General features: G+C 43.3%; 1 protein-coding gene across 2 annotated transcripts in view; it reads left to right on the forward strand.

Moving 5' to 3' along the window:
* Window positions 1–24805, forward strand: part of PTPN1 (protein tyrosine phosphatase non-receptor type 1) — a 74832-nt gene that overhangs the window by 39939 nt on the left and 10088 nt on the right. Inside the window, exons 1-5 of one of the 2 annotated variants that reach the window (XM_031004909.3) lie at window positions 9516–9644; window positions 11478–11568; window positions 15069–15169; window positions 18487–18585; window positions 24618–24755. In XM_031004909.3, the coding sequence (XP_030860769.1) occupies window positions 15134–15169; window positions 18487–18585; window positions 24618–24755 (273 nt within the window). In that variant the 5' untranslated portion in view covers window positions 9516–9644; window positions 11478–11568; window positions 15069–15133. Of the gene's footprint in view, window positions 1–9515; window positions 9645–11477; window positions 11569–15068; window positions 15170–18486; window positions 18586–24617; window positions 24756–24805 lie in introns of those variants that run through there. The other variant, XM_055373210.2, reaches the window with a different exon arrangement.

Below are 24805 nucleotides of genomic sequence, written 5' to 3' on the forward strand. Positions count from 1 at the left end.
TGTAGTAAATTATGTCGTTTCATTAACTTTCATATATGAAGGATATAGCATTGCTTTTGACCTGGAAGACATTGAACCTCTGATGATTTGTATATTCCTCGGAGTATACTTTGTTACATAGAAATTTTCTCATTTATAATGAGATTTGTGATTAACAAAATTTGTTCAACATGCATTACTTTGAAGATCTGGTTTCTAAAATTTTATGCTAGTTACCCCACCCCCCCTTCTATATATATCTCCCTATTCAGCGACTACTGCAAGAGTTCCAGGAAATGTACACTGTGTGTTCACTTACTGCATTTTAAATCATTGCGTTTACTGTACTTCTGCATTTCCCTTCAATCTAGCTCTGTCTGTACATTTCTGAGAGCCAGTAGCTTCCCTGAAGAACCAGGTAACAACCCGAACAATCAAATTAGAAAACCATTTGTAGAATGGAGGTTCCGGGAGATCTTAGAAGATGTGATGGGTGCTAAGGGACTTTGTAGTTCCCTGAAGTTCCAGTGAGTAAAAGGTACCCTTGGAGTTTTTTATTCCTTCAGATTTTTAAAACAGAGATCACTTTCAAAAATTACTCTTTCTGCTTTGAATCCATGTTTTAGTAACTATTTTGGCACTGTTTGGTCAGAAGGCTGTGTGGGTCAACTGCAAATAAATAAAATAAATGTGATTTCAGTAATTTCCGTTTTGTAACAAGTAATTGAGAAAATAGGATTGGATCAGATATTTGCTTATACACATTCCCTTTCAGGAGCACTTCTGTTCTATAAAGAATGTTGGTATATTGTTAAGGACACTTCAAGCTTTGGGAACCTTTAGATGTATCCATTGATTCAGTTAACAAAATTATGTTGAGTGCCTACTCTGGGCCTGGGCCTGTGTTAGGAGGGGACACTAAGATGAGAGTCCAAAGCACTTCTTCTCAGACTCCTGGCTGCTAATGGGTTGCTGCCTCTACTTCTTCACTTAGCAGATAGCTTTAAAATGAGTAATGCATTTTACCATGGAGCCCGTAAGAGACATTCACCCAGTTGTGGACCGAGGAGAAGGGTGTTAAACCCAGATTGTGATGTTTCACTTGATGAAGTGCTTAATATAAACATGGAAATATTTCCGCAAGGATAAACTGGCTTTTATGCCTGTGTGTTTTCAGGAGAAATAGAAATCTCTAATCAAATATTGCCAGCTTTTCACCCAAGTTTGACTTTTTGCCTAATTGGGTTTGGGAGGTGTCTGAATAATGGATAATGAGCTTTCCTGAATAAATATAAAAATTAATTAACTCCAGGCTCTAATTCATTCTGTTACCAGAGTTTTGTAAGTATGTTACCCCTTTGTGTTCATTGGGAGATCATCTGTTACCTTCTTAAATGAGTGGGGGAGGATGGGAAATGAGGAAGAGCTATAAAAACTATTCAGGTGAAGAAGGTTTCTGCCCCTCCTTGCCCCTTTTAAAATCTCCAGCTCAGCAGATGCTTTGTTTAAACTTGATCAAGTGCTTGTGAATCTTCCTAGCCTAGCTAAATCATAACTTTGGAAGGACTTGCTTTTTTCTCTCATGAGAATGGTTTACCACAGAAATGATTCAGATCACTTTGTGTGCCTGATGCCTGTGTAAAATGATACAGTGAAATGGAAACCATTTACCTGTAAGCTTTGGGCACACCCAAGCCTGCTTCAGGAGCACATGATCAGGCGTGCACTCTGGGAGAGCCATACACATTTGACATCTATGATGTGTGGCGTTTTATTCTATCACATTTCTGAAATCTACACTAACAGAAAGGAGGCTCTTAAAAAACCGCTGAGGTGTGGACTAGGGGAAGGAGGGATCCGTAAAGAATCTGTTTGTTACCTGTTGATACTATTTCCCATTGGTAAAATTCCTAATTTAGTGTGATCCAGCCCTGAAATGCTGAGGCACACACTGAATGACTCCTGACATCTTTAGTGTTTTTGTTTAGGGGACTCTTCTGGGAATCTGTTTCATGGCAAGTTTATTATTCCCTTTTGGTTTGGCTTATCAGTTTACCCAGCAGTCATCTTAATCGGTTTTAAAGGCTTTTATTTTATTTTGTTTTCTCTGTGGAAATTTTACACATTCAGTAGATTAGAAGTAGTTATTTAATCTTTGGTTAGCATAATAAAAGATCTTCTAGGGACATTTTTTGCTTGCAGTGGAAGGCTAGTTAAATGTGTTCATTAGTCATGAATCTGCTTTTTCTATAGCTGTTGGAAAGGTAGCTCCCCTATGATACAGTTGTAGAATACAGAAATCTTGTTTTGCTGTTACGGTACGGTAGTCTACTTACTTTCTTCCAAACCATTAATGTTATAGTTACCTTTAATTGCGTAGGTCCTATCACCCCTCAATTTTAAGACTCTAAGCCTGGCATTTTATCTTACAAAATGAAATATAAAGACTTGTACTCAGAGTATGTGTGTGTTTTCCATATACCATTCTAAAGTAGAGAAAGATGAGGGATTCGCCAGAAACTGATTTCTAATAAATTATCCAGAAACTGACCCCTTCTCACCTCTTCTGTTACTGTCACTGTGGTTTCAGCCACAGCATCCTTTGCTGCATTGTTACCTTAGTTTCCTGACTGTATCCTTCCTTACACCATTGATCCCTGCAATCCCATCTGCGCGTAGCAGCCAGAAGGGATCCACTTACTGCTGTGATCAGAAATCTTTGGCCAGGTGCAGTGGCTCATGCCTGTAATCTCAGCACTATGGGAGGCTGCGACTGGAGAATTATTTGAGCCCAGGAGTTTGAGACCAGCCTCAAACTGGGTAATATAATGAGACCTCATCTCTACAAACAGGAAAAAAAAAAATTTTTTTTTAACTAGCCAGGTATAGTGCTAATATACCTGTTCTGGGATCCAGCATGCTCTCCCTGACCTGCAGCTTCATCTCCACCACTTTGCCCCTCACTCCCGCCACAATGGCTTTCTTCTCTTCCTCAGACGTGCCGTGCATCCTCCTACCTGGAATATTCCCCTCCAGACATTCCCATGGCTCACTCCCTCACCTACATCAGATCTCTGTTCCAGTGTCACTTTTACTGGAAGGTCTTTTGTGACCATCCTACTTATTATAAAAAAATAATCTGCCCAACCTTCTCCTTTTATTTCCTCTACTTGATTTTTCAATTTAGTACTTATCAGCTGACATATATTTTGTCTCTCTGTCTCTCTCTGTCTCGCATAGAAGGTAAATTCTATAAAGGAAGGAATTTTTATGTTTGGTTCTTTGCTGTAGCTCCAATATTCAAAACAGTGCCTGACACACAGTAGGCCCTTTATATTTGTTGACTAAATGTTGACACTCTGATATCTAATTTTTGTCTAGTGACTAATACGAAAACTATAGAGTGATAATAAAAGCATTACCTTAGTAGACTGGAAAGGGATGAGCGCTAGGATGAACTTTCTGCCTGGCGATCTTGCTGAATTTAGGAGGCAGATTGGGGTTCAAAGGAGGCTGAAATGGCTAGGATTTGCAGAGCAGGGTACTAAGGATGAGCAGGCTGTGACAGAAAGAACTCCAGAAATCTGCAAAGGGATCACCTTGAGTCTGGCTGGATACAGTGTACACTTTGTAGGGTGTCTCTTCATGAGCTTGGATAAAGAACAACTGTTGGGGAGTGGATAATTCCCAGCGCTCATTCAAGCTTGCATCGGCCAGAACGGAGAGAGACAGACCTCTGTAATACGTAGGATATTTGGTAGAAACATTCAACCGAAAACCATCAGATATGCAAAAAGTAATAATAATAAGTAAACAATGTGATGCATAGCTAGAAGAAAAATCAGACGTTAGAAACAAGCCCAGAAATGACAGATGATAAATTAGCAGATAAGGACATTAAAACAGCTATTATAAATAACTTAGCAGATTTAAAGAAAAACAACATAATGAGGATAATGGAAGAAAAACAACCGAATACCATTTCTAAAGAAGAAAAATACAATATCTGAAATGAGAATTTAGCTGGATAGGATTAATAGTTTAGGCACTGCAGAAGAAAAAAACAGCATCTATATGAGAATATACCCAAGTGAAGTACAGAGAGGAAAAAAATGTGGATTAGGGGGTGCCTCAGTGACATATGGAACAATATTAAACAAGTCTGCCCCCAAAATACTTGAAGGAATAAGGTTCAAGTTTTTTCCAGGTTTAATGAAAACTATAAGCCTACAGATTCAAGCATTTCAACAAACCTTCAGCAAAATAAACAAAACCACAGTAGGCCTGGCACACTGTCTCATGCCTGCAATCCCAGCACTTTGGGAGCCTGAGTCAGGAGGATCGCTTGAGATCTGCTTGGGCAACATAGCCAGACCCTGTCTCTACAAAACATAAAATGAAATAAATTAGCTGGATGTGGAGGTCCACACCTGTAACTCTAGCTAGCCTGGAGGCTAAGAAGGGAGGATTGCCTGAGCCCAGTAGTTCAAGGCTGGAGTGAGCTAGGACCACATCACTGCACTCCAGCCTAGGCAACAGCAAGACCACATCTCTCTCTCTCTCTCAAAAGGCAGTGAAATAACGACTTATTGGGGAAAAAATAAAGGCAGAGAATTTGTTGCCAGAAGACTAGCATAAAAAAAAGGAAGTCCTTGAAACAGAAGAGAAATGATAAAAGATGGAAATTTGGGTATATACAAAAGAATGAGGACTGCTAAAAGTGACATATATAGATAAATATGAAATATATTTTTATTTTAAAAGTTATTTAAAGCAAAAATAAAAATACATCATATTTATAACATAGGAGTAAAAATGTATGATAATAGTATAAAGGATAAGTGGACAAATGCTGTTGTCATATTTTTGGTAAAATGCACTATTATTTGAAAGTAGACCGTCATGAATTCAATGCATATTGTAAACCAAATAGAACACTAAAAAATGAAAATAAAGAGATATGGCTAATGTGCCAATGGTGGAGATAAGATAGATGCAAAAAAAAAAAAAAAGAAAAACATTCAAAAGAAGGCAGAGATAGAGGAAAAAAGGAACAAAGATCAAATGAGTCAAATAGCAACTAAACTAGCAATATGGCAGATTTAAATCTAGCCATGTCAATAGTTATATTAAATGTAAATGTTCTAAATACCTGAATTAAAGGATGAAGATTGTCAGATTAGATTGAAAAAGCATGTCCCAACTACATGCTGTCTGTAAGAAATTAGAAAAAGAACAAATTAAATCCAAAGTAAGAAGAAAGGAAATAGAGTAGAAGTTAGTGAAGTATAAAACAAAGAGCAAAGAAAATCAATTAAATGAAAAGCTGGTTCTTTGTAAAGATCAGCAAAATTGATAAATTTCTAGCTAAACTGGCCAAGAAAAAAGAAAAGACATACAAATTAACAGTATCAGGAAGAAAAACAGAGAATTCAAAGGAGTATTATGCAAACTTTATGCTAGTAAATGCAATAAGTTAGATGGTATGGAAAAAAATGTGAACGATACAAAGCAGACTGTGGTTGCCCTTGGTGGCAGTAGGGGGGTGGGAGTGGAAGGTTGAATTGACTGGAACCAGAAGCACAAGTGAACTTTTTGGGGTGATGGAAATGTTTTGTATCTTGGTTGCATTGATAGTTAAATGGTTGTAGACATTGCTTAAAACTCACTGAACACTTAAGTGGGTATGTTTTATTATTTGTAAAATATACCTCAAAAGCAGTTTTAAAAATGTATTCAAGTACATACTTAAGATCTTTGCATTTTACTCTGAGTATACCTTAATTTTAAAATCTATTTTTTAAAAAGTATTATGTAGATACCTTTTATTTTCCCAATGTCTTTATTAAATGACATCTCCATATTTTCCTTCTTACCTCTTTTTGTTTGTTTGTTTCTCTGTCTCTCAGGCATGCGCACACACACACCAAAAAAAGTACATATGCATAATCCTTTTGGCTGAATAAAATCAGTTGCAACTGTTATTGACATTTCGGCCCTTATTTGCTCTGGGTAAATATTCGTTAGCTGAGTGGTTTATCTGTGTCAGATATTTCTTACATCTTCATCCAGTCACACCAGCTGGACTGACCAGATTGTTTTTCACTTCAAGGGCAGAATTTGTACTCACTGCTGAATGCTTCCAAATGATAAGTAGAATAACAAATTTAAGACTTAGATTTTTACTTTTTCAGGTTTTTTTTTTTCTGTGCTGTATAGCGTTTCCCTGAAAGCTTAATCTCATCCGTAAGTGATGCAGTGGACGTGTTACTATTGGATTAATTTATTACTCTTAGGTAGGTTTGTAATCTGTCATCATGCCGTTGTTTTTTTGTGTGGGTTTGTTTTTGGTTTTGAGACAGGGTCTCGCTCTGCTGCCCAGGCCGGAGAGGCTAGAGTGCAGTGATGTGTTTATGGGTCACTGCAGCTTCAATCTCCTGGGCTCAAGTGATCTTCCTGCCTCAACCCCTTGTGTAGATGGAAGCACAGGTGCACGCCACCACACCCGGCTAATTTTTTAAATGTATTGTAGAGACGAGGTATCATTTTTTTTGCCCAAGGTTGATCTTGAACTCCTGGGCTCAAACAATCCTCCCACCTCGGCTCCCAAAGTGCTGGGATTACAGATGTGAACCACCACTCGAGCTCCATCATTCTGTTATTAGTTGCTCTCTAGTATAAGTCAAAAACTCTTACCTGCTCTTTTACAGTTTTATAAATAAATAAGCAGAATAGCAGAATGTGGACATTTTTAAAATCCAAATTGAATATGCACATGACTCAAGGAGTCAAATAGTACCATAATCGGTTTATGATAAAATCCAGTGGTTTGGCTGGGTGTGGTGGCTCACACTTGTAATCCCAGCACCTCGGGAGGCTGAGGCAGGTGGATCACCTGAAGTCAGGAGTTTGAGACCAGTCTGACCTACATGGTGAAACTACTAAAATACAAAATTAGCCGGGCATGGTGGTGCATGCCTGTAATCCCAGCTACTTGGGAGGCTGAGGCAGGAGAATCTCTTGAACCCGGGAGGCAGAGGTTGCAGTGAGCCAAGATCGCATTATTTCAGAACAATTTTCCAGAAGATCAGTGAGTGCTGTCCAATAGACATATAATACAACCCACATACATGACTTTACATTTTCTTGTAGCCATAGTAGAAAAGGTCAAAAGAAGCAGATGAAGTTAATAGCCTGGGCAACAAGAGCAAAACCCCATCTTTTAAAAAATAAAATAAAATCTGGTGGTTTGCTGTCCCCACCTCAGACCATTTCTCTGGTCTTTCTCATCGACCACCACTCCCAATCTTTGTTCTGCTGATTGATTACAGCTTGTATATATCTCCATATTTCTAAGCAAAATGTTTATCTTTCTTAAATTTATAAATTCTTTTTATTATTTTTCAGAGACGGGGTCTTAACTCTGTCGCCCAGGCTGGAGTACAGTGGCACCATCGTAGCTCACTGTAGCCTCGAACTCCTGGGCTCAAGCAGTCTTCCCGCCTCAGCCTCTCAGGTAGCTGAGACTACACTACAGGCACATACCACCATGCCCAGCTCAAAATGTTTATGTTTTGATACATTATTTGAGACCATTATTAAGGTGGAGGATTTAGTTTTCTTAAACAGCCATCCCCTTTCTTTTCCTCCCCTCTGCTTCATCACCCCCATTTTCCCAATGTTTTACCTTTTGGTTAAATCAGTACTCATTGTTTACATTATTTGCCTCTGCACATAGTCACATATAGTATTGTACTGTACTGTGTTTCTTTTTTAAACATTATTTCTGTTGTTAATAATTGACTTTTTAATTTTTTTCCTATTTTGTTTTTTAAAGAGATGGGGTCTTACTATATTGCCCAGGCTAGAGTTCAGTGGCTCTTCGCAGGCACGATCCCACTGCTGATCAGTACAGGAATTTCCACCTGCTCCATTTCCAACCTGGACCAGTTCACCCCTTCTTAGGCAACCTGGTGGTCCCCCATTCCCGGGAGGTCAGCATATCGATGCCAAACTTAGTGCGGACACCCGATCGGCATAACACATGCAGCCCAGGACTCCTGGGCTCAAGCAGTCCTCCCACCTAAGCCTCCCGCGTAGCTGAGACTACAGACACTTGCCACCACACCAGGTTAATTTTTGTGTTTTTTGTAGAGGTGGGGTTTTGTCATGTTGTCCAGACTCATCTCAAACTTCTCAGCTCAAGTAAGCCTCCTGCCTCAGCTTCCCAAGTAGCTGGGATTATAGACGCATGCCACCACACCCCATGATAATTGCCTTTTTTTTAAATTTGCATAGTTTTCTTTGTAGCTTTTGCTAATGTTCCCATATCTTCTTATAGCCTTACAGAATGATTTTCCACAAGATCAGTGAGTGCTGTCCAGTAGACATATAATACAACCCACATACATGATTTTACCTTTTTTTGTAGCCATAGTAAAAAAGGTCAAAAGAAGCAGATGAAATTAATAGTATCTTTTACTTAACCCAGTTTGTTCAAAATGTTATTTCAATAAATGGTCAATATTTAAAATACTTGAGATATTTTGCTTTTATTTATTTCTTTTGTTACTAAGTCTTCAAAATCCAACGTGTATTTTACACTTACAGAACATCTCTTTTTAGACTGGCCACATGTAGCTCAGGGTTACTGTATTGGACAGAGTGGTTTCAGTTTCAAGTTTTTCCTTGGAGACATCCTACTTGAAATTTCCATTCTCCATGTGTCTGGGTGGTTGGTCTATAGACTTGCCACTCACAGCTGTCATCTTGAGACTTTCTTTGCTTTTCTTCTCTATTGGATATTCAGTTTCCTGGATTTCAGGTCTTCTCATTTTCCTCTAGTAGTTTTGTTAGGTCATGGTTGGTATGGCATGGTTGGGATAGCGTGTTCACACAGCTATCTCGTGAGTCATACTCCTCCAATCCAGCCTGCTCGCTTCCCGTGTCTGTCATGTAGTTGTCACCCTGCTATCTCTCCCTCCAGTTTTTGCAGAAATTTCCTTTGTCTTCACTCTTGGTCTTCCTCTCCCATCCCCCATGTATCCTATATCTTTCTGTTTCTTGGTTTATTTCATCACTCAGGTGGAAAAGATGCTCCAGTGGATTACTGGGAAAAGGGGGAGCATGGATGATAAAGGTATTGAGACCTTACACGTCAGGGAATTTTTTTTTTTTTTTTTTTTTGAGACGGAGTTTTGCTCTTGTCCAGGTTGGAGTGCAGTGGCGCCATCTCGGCTCACTACAACCTCCACCTCCTGGGTTCAAGTGATTCTCCTGCCTCAGCCTCCTGAGTAGCTGGGATTACAGGTGCCCGCCACCACGCCCAGCTAATTTTTTGTATTTTTAGTAGAGACGAGGTTTCACTGTGTTGGCCAGGCTGGTCTTGAACTCCTACTTCAGGCGATCCACCCACCTCGGAATGTTTTTATTGTCCCTTCTCATTTCATGACTGCTGGGCTAGGTATAGAATTCCAGAATCATTGTTCTTAGAATCTCGAAGGCATTGCTTCATTGCTGGCCAGCTTTCAGTGTTCTTGCAAAGTCTGAAGCTGTGCTAATCACCTCATCCTTTGAAAGTGAACTGTTTTTTCTTCCCAGAAACTTACAGAACATTCTCTTTGTCTGCAGAATTCTGGGATTGCAATTACTGTGCCTTAGAATGGGTCTGTTTTTATCATTATGAAGAGTACTGGATGGGTCGGGGAGGTTTTCTTGAATTACTTCTTGATGTTTTCTTTCCTTGTATTTTTTTGTTTGCTAATTTTCTATTTTTTTTCTTGGTTTACTTTCTTGGGCAGGGGGATTTCTTCTACTTATATTTGATTCTTCAGTTGAGCTTGTCATTTTTGCTATCTTGTTTTTAAGTTTCGAGAGACTTGTTTTATATAACATTCTGTTCTTAATACATAGATGCAAGATCTTTTCTTTCTGAGTATATTAATATGTATTTGAAATCTTTCTATTCTCTGCAGTTTGTTTCCCCCAAGGGTTTTTTTTTTTTTCTGGTTTTTGTTTTTTGTTTTTATGTTAGAGACTTTCCTGTTATATCTGGTCATCAGTGGTATCTGCATGTGGTGGAGAGTAGGGGCTTATTGGAGTATGAGAACCTTGAGCAGGTGTAAGGAGCCTGTGAACACTGCGCTGGCCTCAGGGCCTCTAGGGAGGCTGCCAGTTGTGCATTCTGAGGATACCTTTTGGTTGTGCCTTTTGTCTGGTCAGATTATCTAGAGATGCTCTGCCTCCTACCTGGAGGAGAAGGGTCTAGCTGCCAGCAGTGTGAGTGTCTCTTGGGGAAAAGGACTCGAGTTCCTGGTGTTTGGCTTGTGTATGGCCGCTTACCCCATTTTTGGTGGAGCGCTCACATCTTCCACTGTGCCAACAGTCTTGCTGCAGTTCATAGATCTTCTGGTTTACATTTTTCCAGAAAGTATGTCTTTAGATTTCTGCAAAAGTCTGAGGAGCATGGAAGGAGCTTGGGGAATGAGATGGCAATCCAGGTCTTCCCAGATGGCTCTACCTTTATCCCCTGCAGGGAATCCCACTCCTCCTTCCTGACTGGGAGCACAGCCAGAGCCTTGGGAGGAATCTGGAGTGGAAATCTCGGGCGGTCTGGCTTTCTTACTGTTCACTTGTAATTTTGCTTTCTCACAACTGCCAACCACTAATCAGCCTGATTTCCAGCTTCCAGAATTCTATTGCTGTTGTCTGCTTTCCTATTCCCACCGTAGGGGACGGGGCTGTCTTTTTTTTTTTTTTTTAATTTTGGTAAAATATACAAAACATAAAGTGTTCCATTTTAGCCATTTTTAGGTACACAGTTCAGTGGCAGTGAGTACATTCACGTTGTGTGTATTTTTTTTTTAGTAATAAACAATATAAAATTATTTTTTTAAGTAATAAAACACAAATAAAAGATTGTTTAATGTGATTATCGTGGAATTTTAGGTGTGATCAGGAGCCATGGTGTAGTCTTCTGTTGAAACAGGGGTGATAGGATTTGTTTACCACCTCCTAGGAAAGCAGTTGGATAGTTTGTTGGCATAAAAGTACATTTTATCTATTTTTAATAATCGTGGCTTTATAGAAATTGCAGTTGGAACTCCCAGGCCTGGCATTCAAGGCTCTCTGAGATCTGGGCTACCCACCCATGTCCTCCAGCCGTCTGTCGCACCTCCTACTGCCCACTCACTGTTCCTGGCATGAGATGTGATCTCCAGCCCCCATGCCTTTGCTGTGCAGGGTGTTCCAGAGTGAATTGTCCCTCCTGTCTGTCTCTCTGCCCTCTTCCTTGTCTTTCCATCTTCCTGCCCCACATCACTGCCTCCCACCCAAGGCCTGTGCTCATTCCTCCTCGGTTTTCCCCCATGGCCTGGTACATACCTCTGAATTATCACCTTGCATTTCCCATATTGCCTGGCTCTCTTTGATGTCTGTTTCTTTGCTGGGTCTTCCTCAGTGTCTGACAGTCAGTTAAATGTCTTTATTCTTTTTTGTAGGATATCCGACACGAAGCCAGTGACTTCCCATGTAGAGTGGCCAAGCTTCCTAAGAACAAAAACCGAAATAGGTACAGAGACGTCAGTCCCTGTAAGTATCCACATGGCCGGTACCAGTCTTGCTCTTCCTTTGCTGCAGGCCCTTTTAGTCAAGACTCCTTTCGCCTCAGGGTTTAGTATAATAATAAATCAATGTAGCAGAGGTTTATGACTCGATTGTTTCCTATAGTAAAGGCATTAGAGACTTATAGTAATGGCTCATTTTTCCACCATTATAGAAGGGCTCAGGTTGCAGTTTCTGGAAAATTCAGTGAAGTTCAAAGCACTTTTCTTAAGCTTTGACTGTTTTTGTGATGAATCATTTTCCTACCAGCTGAAGCAGAGTATAGCAGGCATAATAAAACCTTTTCTGGATGACTCAGCAGCAGCGTCATTAGGGCATGAGCACTGTGTTCCGCTGTAATGAAGCCCCGCACAGGCATTCGGGATGGGCACTGTCGTCCCCTGCGCTGAATATGCAAGGCAGCTCTGTCTGGAGTCCCCAACGCCTCCACCCCCGCCAACCTCGTCATTTTTCTCCCTCTTTCCTGCTGTTAGTTCTTCCTAGGATTGTCAGTGTGCCTGCTGGCCTGTGGCAGCCCTGTCCGCCTTCTGAGTGATTGGCTGTCAGTCTGCCGGTAGCTGAAAAGTAAATAACTTAACATGTTAGAATTTGCATAAAGTAAGGAAAACTGGAGTTGAGTACAGGACTTGAACTGCGCCATCTCCTCTAGGCCACAGAGGCCTTTTTGACCTCCTTCCAGGTCTTTAGACATTGTCAGGCAGTGAGCGGTCGTAGCTGCCAGTGTCTTCATGGTAGCATGCTCTGCCAGGGATGCAGAAGATTCTCCAGTCATTCCTCCAGTGGGCACTTCCTGCAGGTCCTGTGCCCATGGCTGGGAGTGGTGGCTGCCATTGTTCTCTGCTAGAAGGGTTAGCAGTGCATCCTGACCTGACTTATGTGGCGCCCAGATTCCTGGAAGGGGTCTAAAAATGGACCTAGACTTGGTGTAGAACGTGTGCCTCTTGGCCTGCCACCATGGTTCCCTGCCTGGTTTTGTGTGTCAGCTCTGCCACTTAAGAGCTGAGTGGCTTTGGGCAAGTTGTTCTCTCTCATAGGAGTGTGTGAAGATGAAGCAACATAAGCTGCTTAGCCCAGCGCCCAGTACCTCACGCAGACATAAGTGCTCAGTAAATGTTGTCTGTGGTGGGGATGGTTGTCACCAACATCTGAAGTGCACTTCTAGGTCATCAGGTGGCATGATTGGCGCCAACACATGGTACTCTTGATTTAGCACATCTCAGCTGAGGCACCTCATTGATATTTGTTTAAAAACAAAAACAAAAAACCTTGGTGATTCTGCTGTGAAGTCCTGGCCAGAAACCTCCAGACTACTGATCAACATGCAACAGAACCATCACCGTTCACCTCTTTGACATGGTGCCAGGATACCCTGGATCTCTAGCTTTTGCTATAGTTGCTCTAATTAGGGAATAATCTTGTCTTTAATATTCCGTTGCTACATTTTTTAACATTTCTTATCTAAATGGTTTTATGAATCAGTTTTACAGAGAAAAAAACCAGTATTTAAAATATTCTTCCAGGGGCTGGTCCAAGTACAGTAGTGTTTACAACTATGTGATCACAACCAGTTACAGATTTCTTTGTTCCTTCTCCATCCCCACTGCTTTACTTGACTAGCCAAAAAAAAAAAAAAAAAAAAAAAATTATTCCAGGGAAACAAACAATTCTCCAACTTTTTCACTCCCAATCTCACTCCTCTTATCTTCTTCCCGTACTCCTATCCTCCTGCCCTACTCCTATCCTCCAGTAGAAACAGTCATTTGCTGTGAAGGTTATAGGGGAGAATGAGTCAAGGTAGAAGGTCACCTGCTGCCCAGCTCACAGTGCTGCTGGTGATGACAGCAGTCCACAGTTATAGGCACTTGCTGAACGAGGGGCTCTGTATACACCTCAGCTCATTGACTCTTCCCACAACCCTCTTGTCACCTACCATTTAGCAGATGACAAAACCAAGGCTCTGAGGTGAGTTGTTTGCCCAGAGTCGCCCAGTGCTGTTTGAACCCACTCACATAACCAACCAATACCATTACATAATTTTTGAGGTCTTTTATCTCTATGATCCACTTAAAAATTATCCAAGTATCTTTATTTGTACTAAGCCTCCATAATGAGAAACAGTGTTCCAGATGGTGGCTAGTTTTCAAAGACATCTCTCTTTGGAATTCTTCTTTAGAACAAAAAGCCCCAGACCACTTATCCCCATTCATATCCCCTTTGGACCTAGGGAGAAGGTACTATTTATAGGTGATCACCTGAGTTTATTGTCCCTTGTGCTGTGCCAGAAATAAAGGTCCCCACCTGCTCTTATTAGCTCTACTAACAGGATAAGGAAAGTGGCCCTCAGAGAGCTACTGCTTTTGTGACAAACAAGTGATACAAGAAAAAAAAAGTGGCTTTTTAATTTTAGTGACCTGGGGCAGAACTTCCAAATGAAAGTTTATTTCTAAAAACTAAAAGGTAAATTTAATATACTTTCAGTGTTTGGGCTTAAGTTCTCTTTCAAATGTCTTTGTGATATGCTCTGAATTTTAAAAATTTAGAATCATTGAAGTTCATTGTACTTGAACTTTAAAAAAAAACAAAAACCTCGTATAAAGGTCAAGGTATGACTTCATGCTGCTGTGTACTTAGGTCATTTAATCTTCAAACCACTGGATAGAGGTTAGGTTGAAGTTCGATCTTAAATCCTACCTACTGTAGCTCATTGTACCAGCAACAGCTGTAGGGACTAGGTGGAATTCATGGTGGGTTTTGTTCCCTTTTAAAGATTGAAGCCACCATATTTTCTGCCCTCTAAAAGTTTATGTCAGCCAGGCATGGGTGGCTCACACTTGTAATCCCAGCACTTTGGGGAGGCTGAGGTGGGTGGATCACTTGAGGCCAGGAGTTCGAGACCAGCCTGGCCAACATGGTGAAACCCCATCTCTACTAAAAATAGAAAAATTAGGCGAGCATGGTGGCCTGCGCCTGTAATCCCAGCTACTCGGGAGGCTGAGGCAGGAGGAACATTTGAATCCGGGAGATGGAGGCTGCAGTGAGCTGAGAACATGCCACTGCACTCCAGCCTGGGTGACAGAGTGAGACTGTTGACTCAAAAAAAAAAGTTATGTATCAGAGAACAGATCCTTTGATGCCCTCCTCTGCCCTGAAAGGTTTTTGGGGGAGAGTAGTAAGTATCACAACAAGATATGACCTGAGAACAGATTTCCCAGATAGGACATGATCCATGTTTTAATATGGCTTACCGCTGTTGCTTCATAGTGTGAAGCTTCAGACACTTCCGAAAACCCTTTCAGAAAATCCCAGTCGCCCCATACTGATGACTAATCTCAACTAAAACAGGGCTTCAGCCAGTGTGAATGCCCCTAATGCCACCAACTCACCTTTGCTTTTCTGTAGGGTGTGCACCTGTATGTACCCATTCAGCTTTTCCGGGATTAACCTCTGAGTTCTGGTTTGTCTTTCAGTTGACCATAGTCGGATTAAACTACATCAAGAAGATAACGACTATATCAACGCTAGTTTGATAAAAATGGAAGAAGCCCAAAGGAGTTACATTCTTACCCAGGTAAGCAGATTGTCTGAATTTTTTTTTAATGTCAATTTAAGAGTTTGAGAGTGCTGTTATCCACACCTCAAATAAAATCTGCCACATCCTTTAGAAGGTCAGGATTTCAGCATACCAAAAAGCAGCAAGGAAGGGGGAAAAATCATCCTTCAAAGGTTCAGTTTGGTTATAAGGAACGCTAATCTTTTCTGGGAAGCATAAGATGACATTGCTGGAAATGAGAGCTTATAGAAAACAACATTAAAATGCCAGAGTTGCCTGTGTGGTCTGTTGGCAGAGACAGCAGAGCCATGGCTGGAGGAGGGTCTGTACCTGTGTTGCTTCCAGAAGTATTTGTCGTAGAGCACTTGTGATGGCAAATCTAAGAACGTTAGCAGTAGAGCAGGAATCTCTGTCCAGAGCCATTCAGAGTAGCTCAGCATGGTTCTCATTCTTTGGCCAGAAGAAAGGCATCATTAGATCATGTGAACAAGCATGAAAAATGACTTAAAATTTCTGTTGGCTTTTGGCATCTTTATGGAAACAAAATCCTGAAAGTGGTTTAATAGTTGAGCCTCTTGTAAAACACTCAGTGGCATGTGACCAAAAGGGTATCTGGGAAAGAGGATAAAAAGAGTTTATTTTTAATTAATCTTCTCAAGTCTTAACTTGTTACCTGTAAGTTGGTCTGAAAAGACTGGGTTTCTCATTTTGTTTTTCATCATAATTTTTGTTTTCTCATTCCATGTCAGCTTTCAGTCTTATATGGCTTTAGGCCATAGGGCGATTTTGAACATTGTAATTTTGCTTAATAATTAGGAAATTAAAATTCTGGGGAAGACAGAATGCTCTATGAAGAAAGGCTGCTTTGAGCAAGGAGCTAGGTCAGGGCGCGTTCAACTGAGGCCTTTCTTCACTGCCTTTTTGTCTTGTCCCAGTTCCTCCCCATTTATGACTAAAATCAGCCCAGATGCTTCTCGTCATCTGGGATGTAGAGCATCAGCCCAGCTGTGTTCAGTCCTATGGGGCCATTGAGTAAGTTCTTGGTGCATGGATACAGGGCAGGCCTTTACCAGGCCCTGAGCCCCTGGTCCTCCCAGCACCTCTGGGGTATTTAGGGGAGGCTGATGGGGGAGGGGGTTGATAAGGCGGGAGATGTCTGGGGATGAGGTTGAGGCAAAAGTGACTTCTTGAGGACTTTGCTTTTTGGAGAAGTCAAATTTCCTACTTCTTGATTTCAGCCCTTCAACTCTGGTATGGAGTCAGGAAGCCCTTTAAATACCTGTTGTCGGGTGTATCATGTCAAGTGTTGCATTAGCAAATGACCATGTGCCCTTGTGCTACTGTCCTGCCTACCCTGCATCCTAGCGCTTCCTTGGGACATGAGAAGCTCTGTCTGGTTTGTGAGGTGGCACTGGGGATGTCGAGAAACTGTTTACACAGTTTCCCTTTGCCCTGGGGACTTACAAAAGGAGTCGAGGCAGCCTGACCCCAAAGCATCACCCCGGACACTATGACTGAAACATTTCCCCAGTGCCCAAACCAAGAACACCCTTCCCATTTTTTTCAGTGGTGTTCATTATGTAATAATACAAGTCTCTCTTCTCATTTTTTAAAAGTCAGAAGTACAGAAGAGCAGAGAATAATGTCCAAGGGGCCCTCCTTCACCTCCCCCGTGCAGTGTCAGCTAAGTGTGGTGCGTGTCCTTGCAGATCTTAGGGGATTGTGATCCTTCAGACCATTCTAAACTGGGGCGGTGCTGGGAGTTAGGGAAGGCATGAAGGGAGTAGTGGAGAGCTGCAGTGACTGGGGTCTTCATGCCAGGGTGGAGAATGCAAGGCCCAGGTGGCCAGCCATGTGCCACGGGATTTCTGGCTGCCAAGAGCTGTTTTTCTGTTCACTGGGGAGGGAAGAGTTAAATGTGGTCTGCTTTTCTCCGAGTCGCTTCAGCACAGGGAGTGCTGACTTGTCTTGTTCAGGTAGTAAGTTCAAGATGAGCTCAGGAAAGAAAGTGAGAGGACACTGAGGGCTAGTGGTTGAGCCAAGTATGATGGGACTTAAAGGGAGAAGATTTAAAGAATAAGGAGCTTATGGGCTGGGGACGGTGGCTTGCGCCTGTAATCCCAGCACTTTGGGAGGCTGAAGCAGGTGGATCACTTGGGTCAGGGGTTCGAGGCCAGCCTGGCCAACATGGTGAAACCCCGTCTCTACTAAAAATACAGAAATTAGCTGGGCGTGGTGGTGTGCACCTGTAATCCCAGCTACTTGGAAGGCTGAGACAGGAGAATCGCTTGAGCCCAGGAGGCAGAGGTTGCAATGAGCCAGGATTGCGCCACTGTACTCCAGCCTGGGTGATGGAGCGAGACTCTGTCTCAAAAAAAATTAAAAAAAATAAAGAGGTTAGGTGAAAATAGATGAGAATGGAAACCATGAGAAGAAGTGATGCTGGCCAAGGACATGACAGGTTCTGATGTGGAGGTGATAGGCAATGTCTCTTCCAGCCACTGCTAATAATTGAGACAAACTCAAGGCGTTCGTACCCTGTGTCCAGTAAACATCTGTGCCCATTGCCAGGTGAGCTGGATTGAAATGGGCCAGCTGCTCAGCAGACACCCTCATGCCCCAGTGACTCTGTTCCCCTTGGGCCACCTCATTGACCATTTATGTTTCTACATCTCATAAGTTTGTTGGGCCAAGGATGGAGGCTGTCTGCCGTCAGGGTCCTCATTGCTGATGGTAGGAATAGTTGCTGATGTTTCATTGGATGTTTGCTGTATTCTAGGGACTGTGCTAAGTACTTTATATAAATGAACATACTTCATTTTCACAGTTTTATGAATAGGGACTATTATTAGTCAAGTAAGCGATGGGGAAACTGGGGCAGGGAGCGATGAAGTGACTTGCCCAAGGTCACAAGATGATGTGATTGGAACCAAGAGAAGTGTCGTGGTTGGTCACGCCCCCACACTGCCTCTCATCTGCACCAAGGAGTTTTGTCCCATAGCCCAAGGGCCTTGGGGACGAATCTCAGTGGAGGCCCTTAGCGGGCCTGCCTGAGCCAGAAAGCAGAATCGGCATTTTTCTGTCCTTGGTTGGCCCAGCCCTGAACTGAGATGCGGAATTGGCCTTTCGCTGCCTGGTAGAAAATGGATAGAAAATGGAGCTGCAGTTACCGACCACCAGGCAGAGAGAGGTGGGTCCCTGTCCCAGCCTCAGCCACCACTCTGCCTAAGCTGTGGGGACTGAGGGCGCTGTCGTTAGCTGACTGCAGAAGGTGAGCACACACTGTAGCATGTTATGTTTCAGATGTCACATGTTGTGTTATTGTGTCTTTGCAGGGCCCTTTGCCTAACACATGCGGTCACTTTTGGGAGATGGTGTGGGAGCAGAAAAGCAGGGGTGTCGTCATGCTCAACAGAGTGATGGAGAAAGGTTCGGTAAGTCTCGGCTTCATTTGCTGTGTATGTGATCATGCATACCACTCCATATAGTTACCATTTTCGTCCAGATTTTTAAATTATTTTTCTTGCCTTTGTATTTCCTTTACGTAGTATTTTTATTTAAAAAAATTAAAACAGCAGCATATAAATGCATGTTGGTTGTCAGCCAGTTAATGAAGTGAATAAAAGGGAGGAGGCGGAAGAACTGCATGGACCTCTTCGCCCACGCCTTCTCCTGTGTGGTGCATGTGGCGCTCCGCCCACCTGTGCTGCCTGTGCGGCTCTCGTCACAGTGTGGAGTTGTGTGTGGAGTTATGGAGACCTGCTTTTATCTTGAAAAGCAAGTTCTTAGTGCATCTTCATGGTGTCTGATTTTTTGGCTGGTGAGAGCGTGGCTACCTCTGCGGAGCTGTGGGAGCGGCTGACTAGATGAGATTTGCCTCCATTCAATACCTAGACTCTTGCCCTGCCACACCTCTTCGGAGTGAGCATTGACTTCGGGATGTGTGTCATTCTAAGTTTCTGCAACTTTTCAAACACCCCTCGGGCTAGCATGTGGCTGCACGGTGTCCATTTGTGCAGGCCACCACTCCTCTTGCATCTGGGTCTAGCCACCTCTCCTTCTTGACTCGCCATAGTTCATTTTGTACCATGCTTCCAGAATGAGCTTTCTCAAATCCAGGTCTCACCACAGTTCTTCCCAGCTGAAAACCCTTGTGCGGTTCCCTTTGCCTTACAGGATAATACATGGTGTGGCTTACGGAACCCTGCAGGTCTGGCCCTAGGCCCCTGGACACAGACCTCTCACCACTCTTGGAACTTTAGCCAGGACAAACTTTTCTGTTTTTAGTTTCTTACCATGTTCTCTGGGCCGAGGAGTCCCAGTGCCCACGTTCATCCCACTTGCAGGCACCCCTGGACGGCTGCCCCCAGCTCCCCAACTGCCTGCATTCTCCCCTGCCCTCCTCACTCTGTTGGAATAGCTGAGAATAGCCGATTTCTGGGCAGCCGGTCTCCTGTGTAGACTGTCCGTGTAGACTGTCCTGTGTAGACTGTCCGTGTAGACTGTCCTGTGTAGATTGTCTGTGTAGACTGTCCTGTGTAGACTGTCTGTGTAGACTGTCCTGTGTAGACTGTCTGTGTAGACTGTCCTGTGTAGACTGTCTGTGTAGACTGTCCTGTGTAGATTGTCTGTGTAGACTGTCCTGTGTAGATTGTCTGTGTAGACTGTCCTGTGTAGATTGTCTGTGTAGACTGTCCTGTGTAGATTGTCTGTGTAGACTGTCTCTGTAGACCGTCGTGTATAGACTGTCCTGTGTAGACTGTCTCTGTAGACCGTCCTGTGTAGATTGTCTGTGTAGACCATCCCATTTAGACCATCTGCCTGTGCAGGCACAGGCCAGCGTTCAGCAGGGCCACAGGCTCCTCGGCCTCCCTGCCCTCGCTGCTCCCCAACACTGCCAGCCCTGCTGCGGGGTCCAGGAGGAGATGGGCTGAGGATCGTGGAGACCAGCAGGAGCATGTGGCCCAGGAGCAGGGAACTGGGTGTCCCTGGGCCTTGCCAGGTCCAGGATCAGCTAGGACACGGCTCTCACAGCTGTCCTGGTTGCCTCCGGCCACAGAAGAAGGTGAGGGCTCCAGAGAGGCCACCTTTCCAAAAAAAGCACAGTCATGGCCCTAGAGTGTAAAAAATCCAAGTGTTAAGAAGGAACACATCAAAGGAAACTTCAGCAGTGAAAACTTGAAGCATTAACCACAAAGCCTCTGCCTCCACCACACACAAAGAAACAGCTTTAGTTACTCGCAGAAAGTCTTCCTCTTAGGACAGCGCGTGTTTAAAATCATAGGGGTTTGTTTTGTTTTGTTTTGGGGTTGGGGTTTTTTGGGGGTTTTTACCCTTGCCTACTTTTTTAAAAAAATGAAAGTGTTTATTTGCCCAACAATAACAGATAGGGAGCTTGCCTAAGTGTTCTGTTGATGATATAATGTATCTTGTCTTAGAAAAAAACTTTTTCAGTGAAAGGTGGTTTTTAAATTTTTTCTTCCCTCCTTAGTAGCTTGATTAGTAAAATGTGAAGTTACAAATGTGAAGCAAACCCCCACCCTTCACCACTCGTCAGCAATTTTGAATAAAGAAACAAAGCATCAGGCTCTCACAGCACACACTCTCTTCGAGGGAAGGGGAAGCCTGGTGGCCTGTGGAAGCCTTCAGCATAGCTCCATCTGCAGGCTTCTGACCCTCAGCACTACTGACACTTGGGCTGGATCATTCTCTGCTAGGGATCCGGGCAGGGAGTGGCTGTGCTGGGCGTTGTAGGAAGTTTAGCAGCATCTCTGGCCTCTATCCACCAGATGCCAGTAGCACCCCCTCCCCAGATGTGGCAGTCAGATGTGTTTCTGTCTAGACTCCAGACTTTGTCCAATGTCCCCTGGTAGGCCAAATTGCCCCGGTTGAGAACCACCGCTCTAGATGGTATTGAGGGTTGGGAATTTTAAATCAAGACATTTATTCAGAAATTACCAGATATAGTAGCATTTGCTTTTTATTTATTTCTTTGTTGCTCAGTGTTTGGTAAAACCTCTTTGCTGTGAGCACAAGGTTTGCTTTAGCAATTGTTGTCACATTACAGCAAGGAGTGGTGTCCAGCGCTGTAGTTATGTGTTCCAGCCTCACCAGGCCCTGTGCTTCATTGTCTCCCACTCAAGACTGACCACAAATGGCCCACAGATCCACTGTGACAAACTTTCCCTTTGGGTTACTGTGGTGGCATCGAGAACATGGCTGGTTGGCTTTGCTGTAGTTTAGTGTGATTAGTGTGATAACTGTGCCAGCAGTCCCTGCTTTCCTTTGTTAAGTATCCCATTCCACTGGAGGATTACTTGGGCATGCAGATTGGCATGAAAAGCAATGTATGGTTTGAGATTGTTAAAGTTTCTTTGGGATCAACATTTTCAATTCTGTATCAGCATTATCCCTCCCAGAGGGCTGGCTGGGAGAAATCATGAGAAGTTACAGTATCTTATTTGCTCAGCTAATCTAATTATAAATGATCCACACAGCTTGTGGTAAAACCAGCTTTTGGGGAGTTTTCATTTAATGCATACTTGTCTTCTGATTTCCTTCCTTCACCAAATAGTGTAGGATGCTCCCTCTTATTTTTGGCAAACATGCCTGTTATCTTTTGGGACCCTGGGCTTCCTGGAAACCAGTTATGCAGAAGATGATTGTGTGTGTTAGACTGGGGTCATCCAGATGGCTAGAGTTCTCACTGGTTCTGTTTAAGGATTGACTTTAGACACGTCAATGTAGGCTGCACCATGGCGTAAGAGTTGGGATTGTTGTTTAGAAGGGGGAAGTAAGCAAGGCGAGTTTAATTGGCCATTGCAGAATCTCACCCGTATCTCCCTCCTGAAATCCTCACTAAAGCTGCCGTTTGCTTTCAGGTGCTTTCATGCACAAGACACTGCATTTTGTATCACAGGGTCCGTATAATTCATTTTTCTCTCGTACTTAGTTCTCTGTGTTAATAATTTTTGGCGAAACCAAATTACCCATCACAGGGTTACTGTAGATGTCTTTCATAGGTTTTCTAAACACCGCTTGCCCACTTGTTTGGGAAGGCCCCAAGGACTGTTTAACATCTGCCTTCATGGTGGAAACAGCAACTATGAGAGATGCTAGCATGTTGGCACCGCCATGTTCCTCTGGTGCCAGCCCAAGATAGGACTCAATTTGAGGCCTAGTGAAGTATTATGTTCTAATAAAAATCCATCTACTTTTCATGGCCGTATATATCAATGTAATAGGGTAACTGGAAATGTGATCTTGTGCCTTTTAAAAATTTTGTGTGTTTAAAACAAAAATTTCTATTGGAAATGACAGAGCATAGCTTGTTGCTGTAGACACCTGAGAGTCCTTAAAAATAAATATTGGGTGATTGACACTTAGTTGTATGACAGAATTCCTCACTTGTACAGTTCCAAAATCTTAGTCTTTACCCAGATTGCAGAGGGTTATTAAGCATTAGGTTTGGTTTTGAAAGTGAGTGCTTGCTGTCTGGAGGTGAGCTTTAAGACTCGTCTGCCCTGCTTATGAGATGAGGAATGGTGGCCTCTTCCTCCTGCATTTCTGTTCTTCGCTTCCTTCTCTGTCTGCTCACTCTGTGGAATGCCCACCCCAGCACGGGTGGGGTGGAACCTGTCAGATCAGTCTCTTGTTTCTGGGGTCTTGAGGCATTATAAGATCTAGTTGTTAGAAGTGTGGGATTAATTCATCTTTTCACATTCTTCTAAGTTCCTGCTTTTAGCTGCCACACCCACTTTGGCTAAGTGGGGGTCTTGCCATGTAATTAGCGCCTCCATGCCGAGTGGCAGAATTGCTTCAATGGTGACAGATTGTCCCCATTCAAGAGTTCACTTTTGGCAACTCATCATTGATCCAGGAAGGTGACATGGATGAAACTGGCTAAGACTTCAGACAGGCTTGTGTCCAGACTCTTGAGAAAGCTCCGTTGGCTTCTGGTCTGGCACTGTGAAGTTTGCTGTGGTGCTGGCGCCACAACCTGGTGTTTCCTAATTTGTTTCTCCCACATTTTGCTTTAGTTTTGTCTTTTGGGCAGCTTCCAGCTCCAGTAGAGCAGGACCAATAGGCATTTGTGGTTCTATATTCACCCTCCTCACGTGCTTCCTGGCTCCTCATTGCCCCCAGATGATGCCACAGGTCCCTGGGCCTGCTGCCAGTCGGCTGTGATCTGGGCCTCTGCTGGCCCCTTCTCCACCTGCTCTTTTCAGCCTCTTATTTGCAGTCACTGCCTAGGAAATCCTAGTCATCCTTCAAAACCTGCCTCTTGCACAGAGCTTTCTCTGATCTCTCTTTTCTGTAACCTTGGCTGACCTGAAACATTTCCCTCTTCTGAATTCCTGCTGCATGTCCGTAGCATTTCCCCCTCAGCCCTCCCCCATAGTCCACCTTGTCACTGCTGGGCACAGCAGTGTCTTCTGACAGACAGCTGGCCCTGAAGTGGTTCCCTTCACCCACACCATGCTTTGCCCCAGAGGAGGTATTGAGTGGGTCAGTGCACGTGAACTGCAAGTGTCATTTGCCAAAGAGCTGTTGGCACACGCTGACGTTTCTTTTGCTGAAAATCGTAAGGGCTTTGAGCTTCCCTCTGTCCAGGCACATGGTCAGGCTGACCCGGTAGCTCTGCCCCTGCTGACCTGCCATTTTTGTCCACAACAGTTTTCCATGAGCAGAAACATTTGTGTAACTGAGGCAGAAACTTAGTTCAAGTAAAATGTCACTAAATTCGAGTCAGTTTTTGTCTTAGACCCTAAATGAAACCAAATTTTCATAAATTTGCTTGTTTTAAAGAAAAATTTAATGAGCTACATTTAAACTGAGAACATCAGATAGTGTCTGAGATTATCAAAATAGAACATCAAAAGTATTTTTCTGAATGAACTGAACCAAACCAGAATGAAAGGGCAAGCCCTGGGGAGCCCGTCTCCAAGCCTTCTCTGAAAGGGAGTCTGTATTTGGTGACAACTGCTCAGCCTCTCCAAAGGGCCTCACCTGCTGTCTCTCCCAGTTTTATTTTTAATTGCCTGTGACTGTGAGTTTTCTGTGCAGGGTAAGGCACCTACATTCTACGCCAGCAGCCTGATCAGGTCCTGGGTAATGTTTGAAATGGCTACACAGAGGAGTTTCAAAGCCTTTTGTTCAATCTCGCTTCACCTCGTAGACGGTGAGAAAGCGTCAGAGCCCTGCAGGATCCCGTTGCCATGTTTGACCGGGGAGCTGATGGGTTTGGAAGTCTGAGCCCTGTCTGCACAACCTGCCCCTGTCAGCAGCTTCGTGCCCCCACCCCCATCTCCCCATGAGGCAGGCATCTGTGCTGACCATGGCTTCCATGTTTAGAAACCCCAAGGCCTTTGAGTTATCATGAAGCTTGTGGGATGTGCTCCAAGCCTCCTGCCATAGAAAAACTGCCGTATTGCTCACAATAATTCACTGTTATTTGTTCCCCCAGTTAAAATGCGCACAATACTGGCCACAAAAAGAAGAAAAAGAGATGATCTTTGAGGACACAAATTTGAAATTAACATTGATCTCTGAAGATATCAAGTCATATTATACAGTGCGACAGCTAGAATTGGAAAACCTTACAGTGAGTATAGCACACACTTCAGCACTTCAGGCGGCTACTGGTTCAGATGC

The sequence above is a fragment of the Gorilla gorilla genome, chromosome 21 (genome assembly GCF_029281585.2).
Source record: "Gorilla gorilla gorilla isolate KB3781 chromosome 21, NHGRI_mGorGor1-v2.1_pri, whole genome shotgun sequence".
Classification (NCBI taxonomy): domain Eukaryota; kingdom Metazoa; phylum Chordata; class Mammalia; order Primates; family Hominidae; genus Gorilla; species Gorilla gorilla.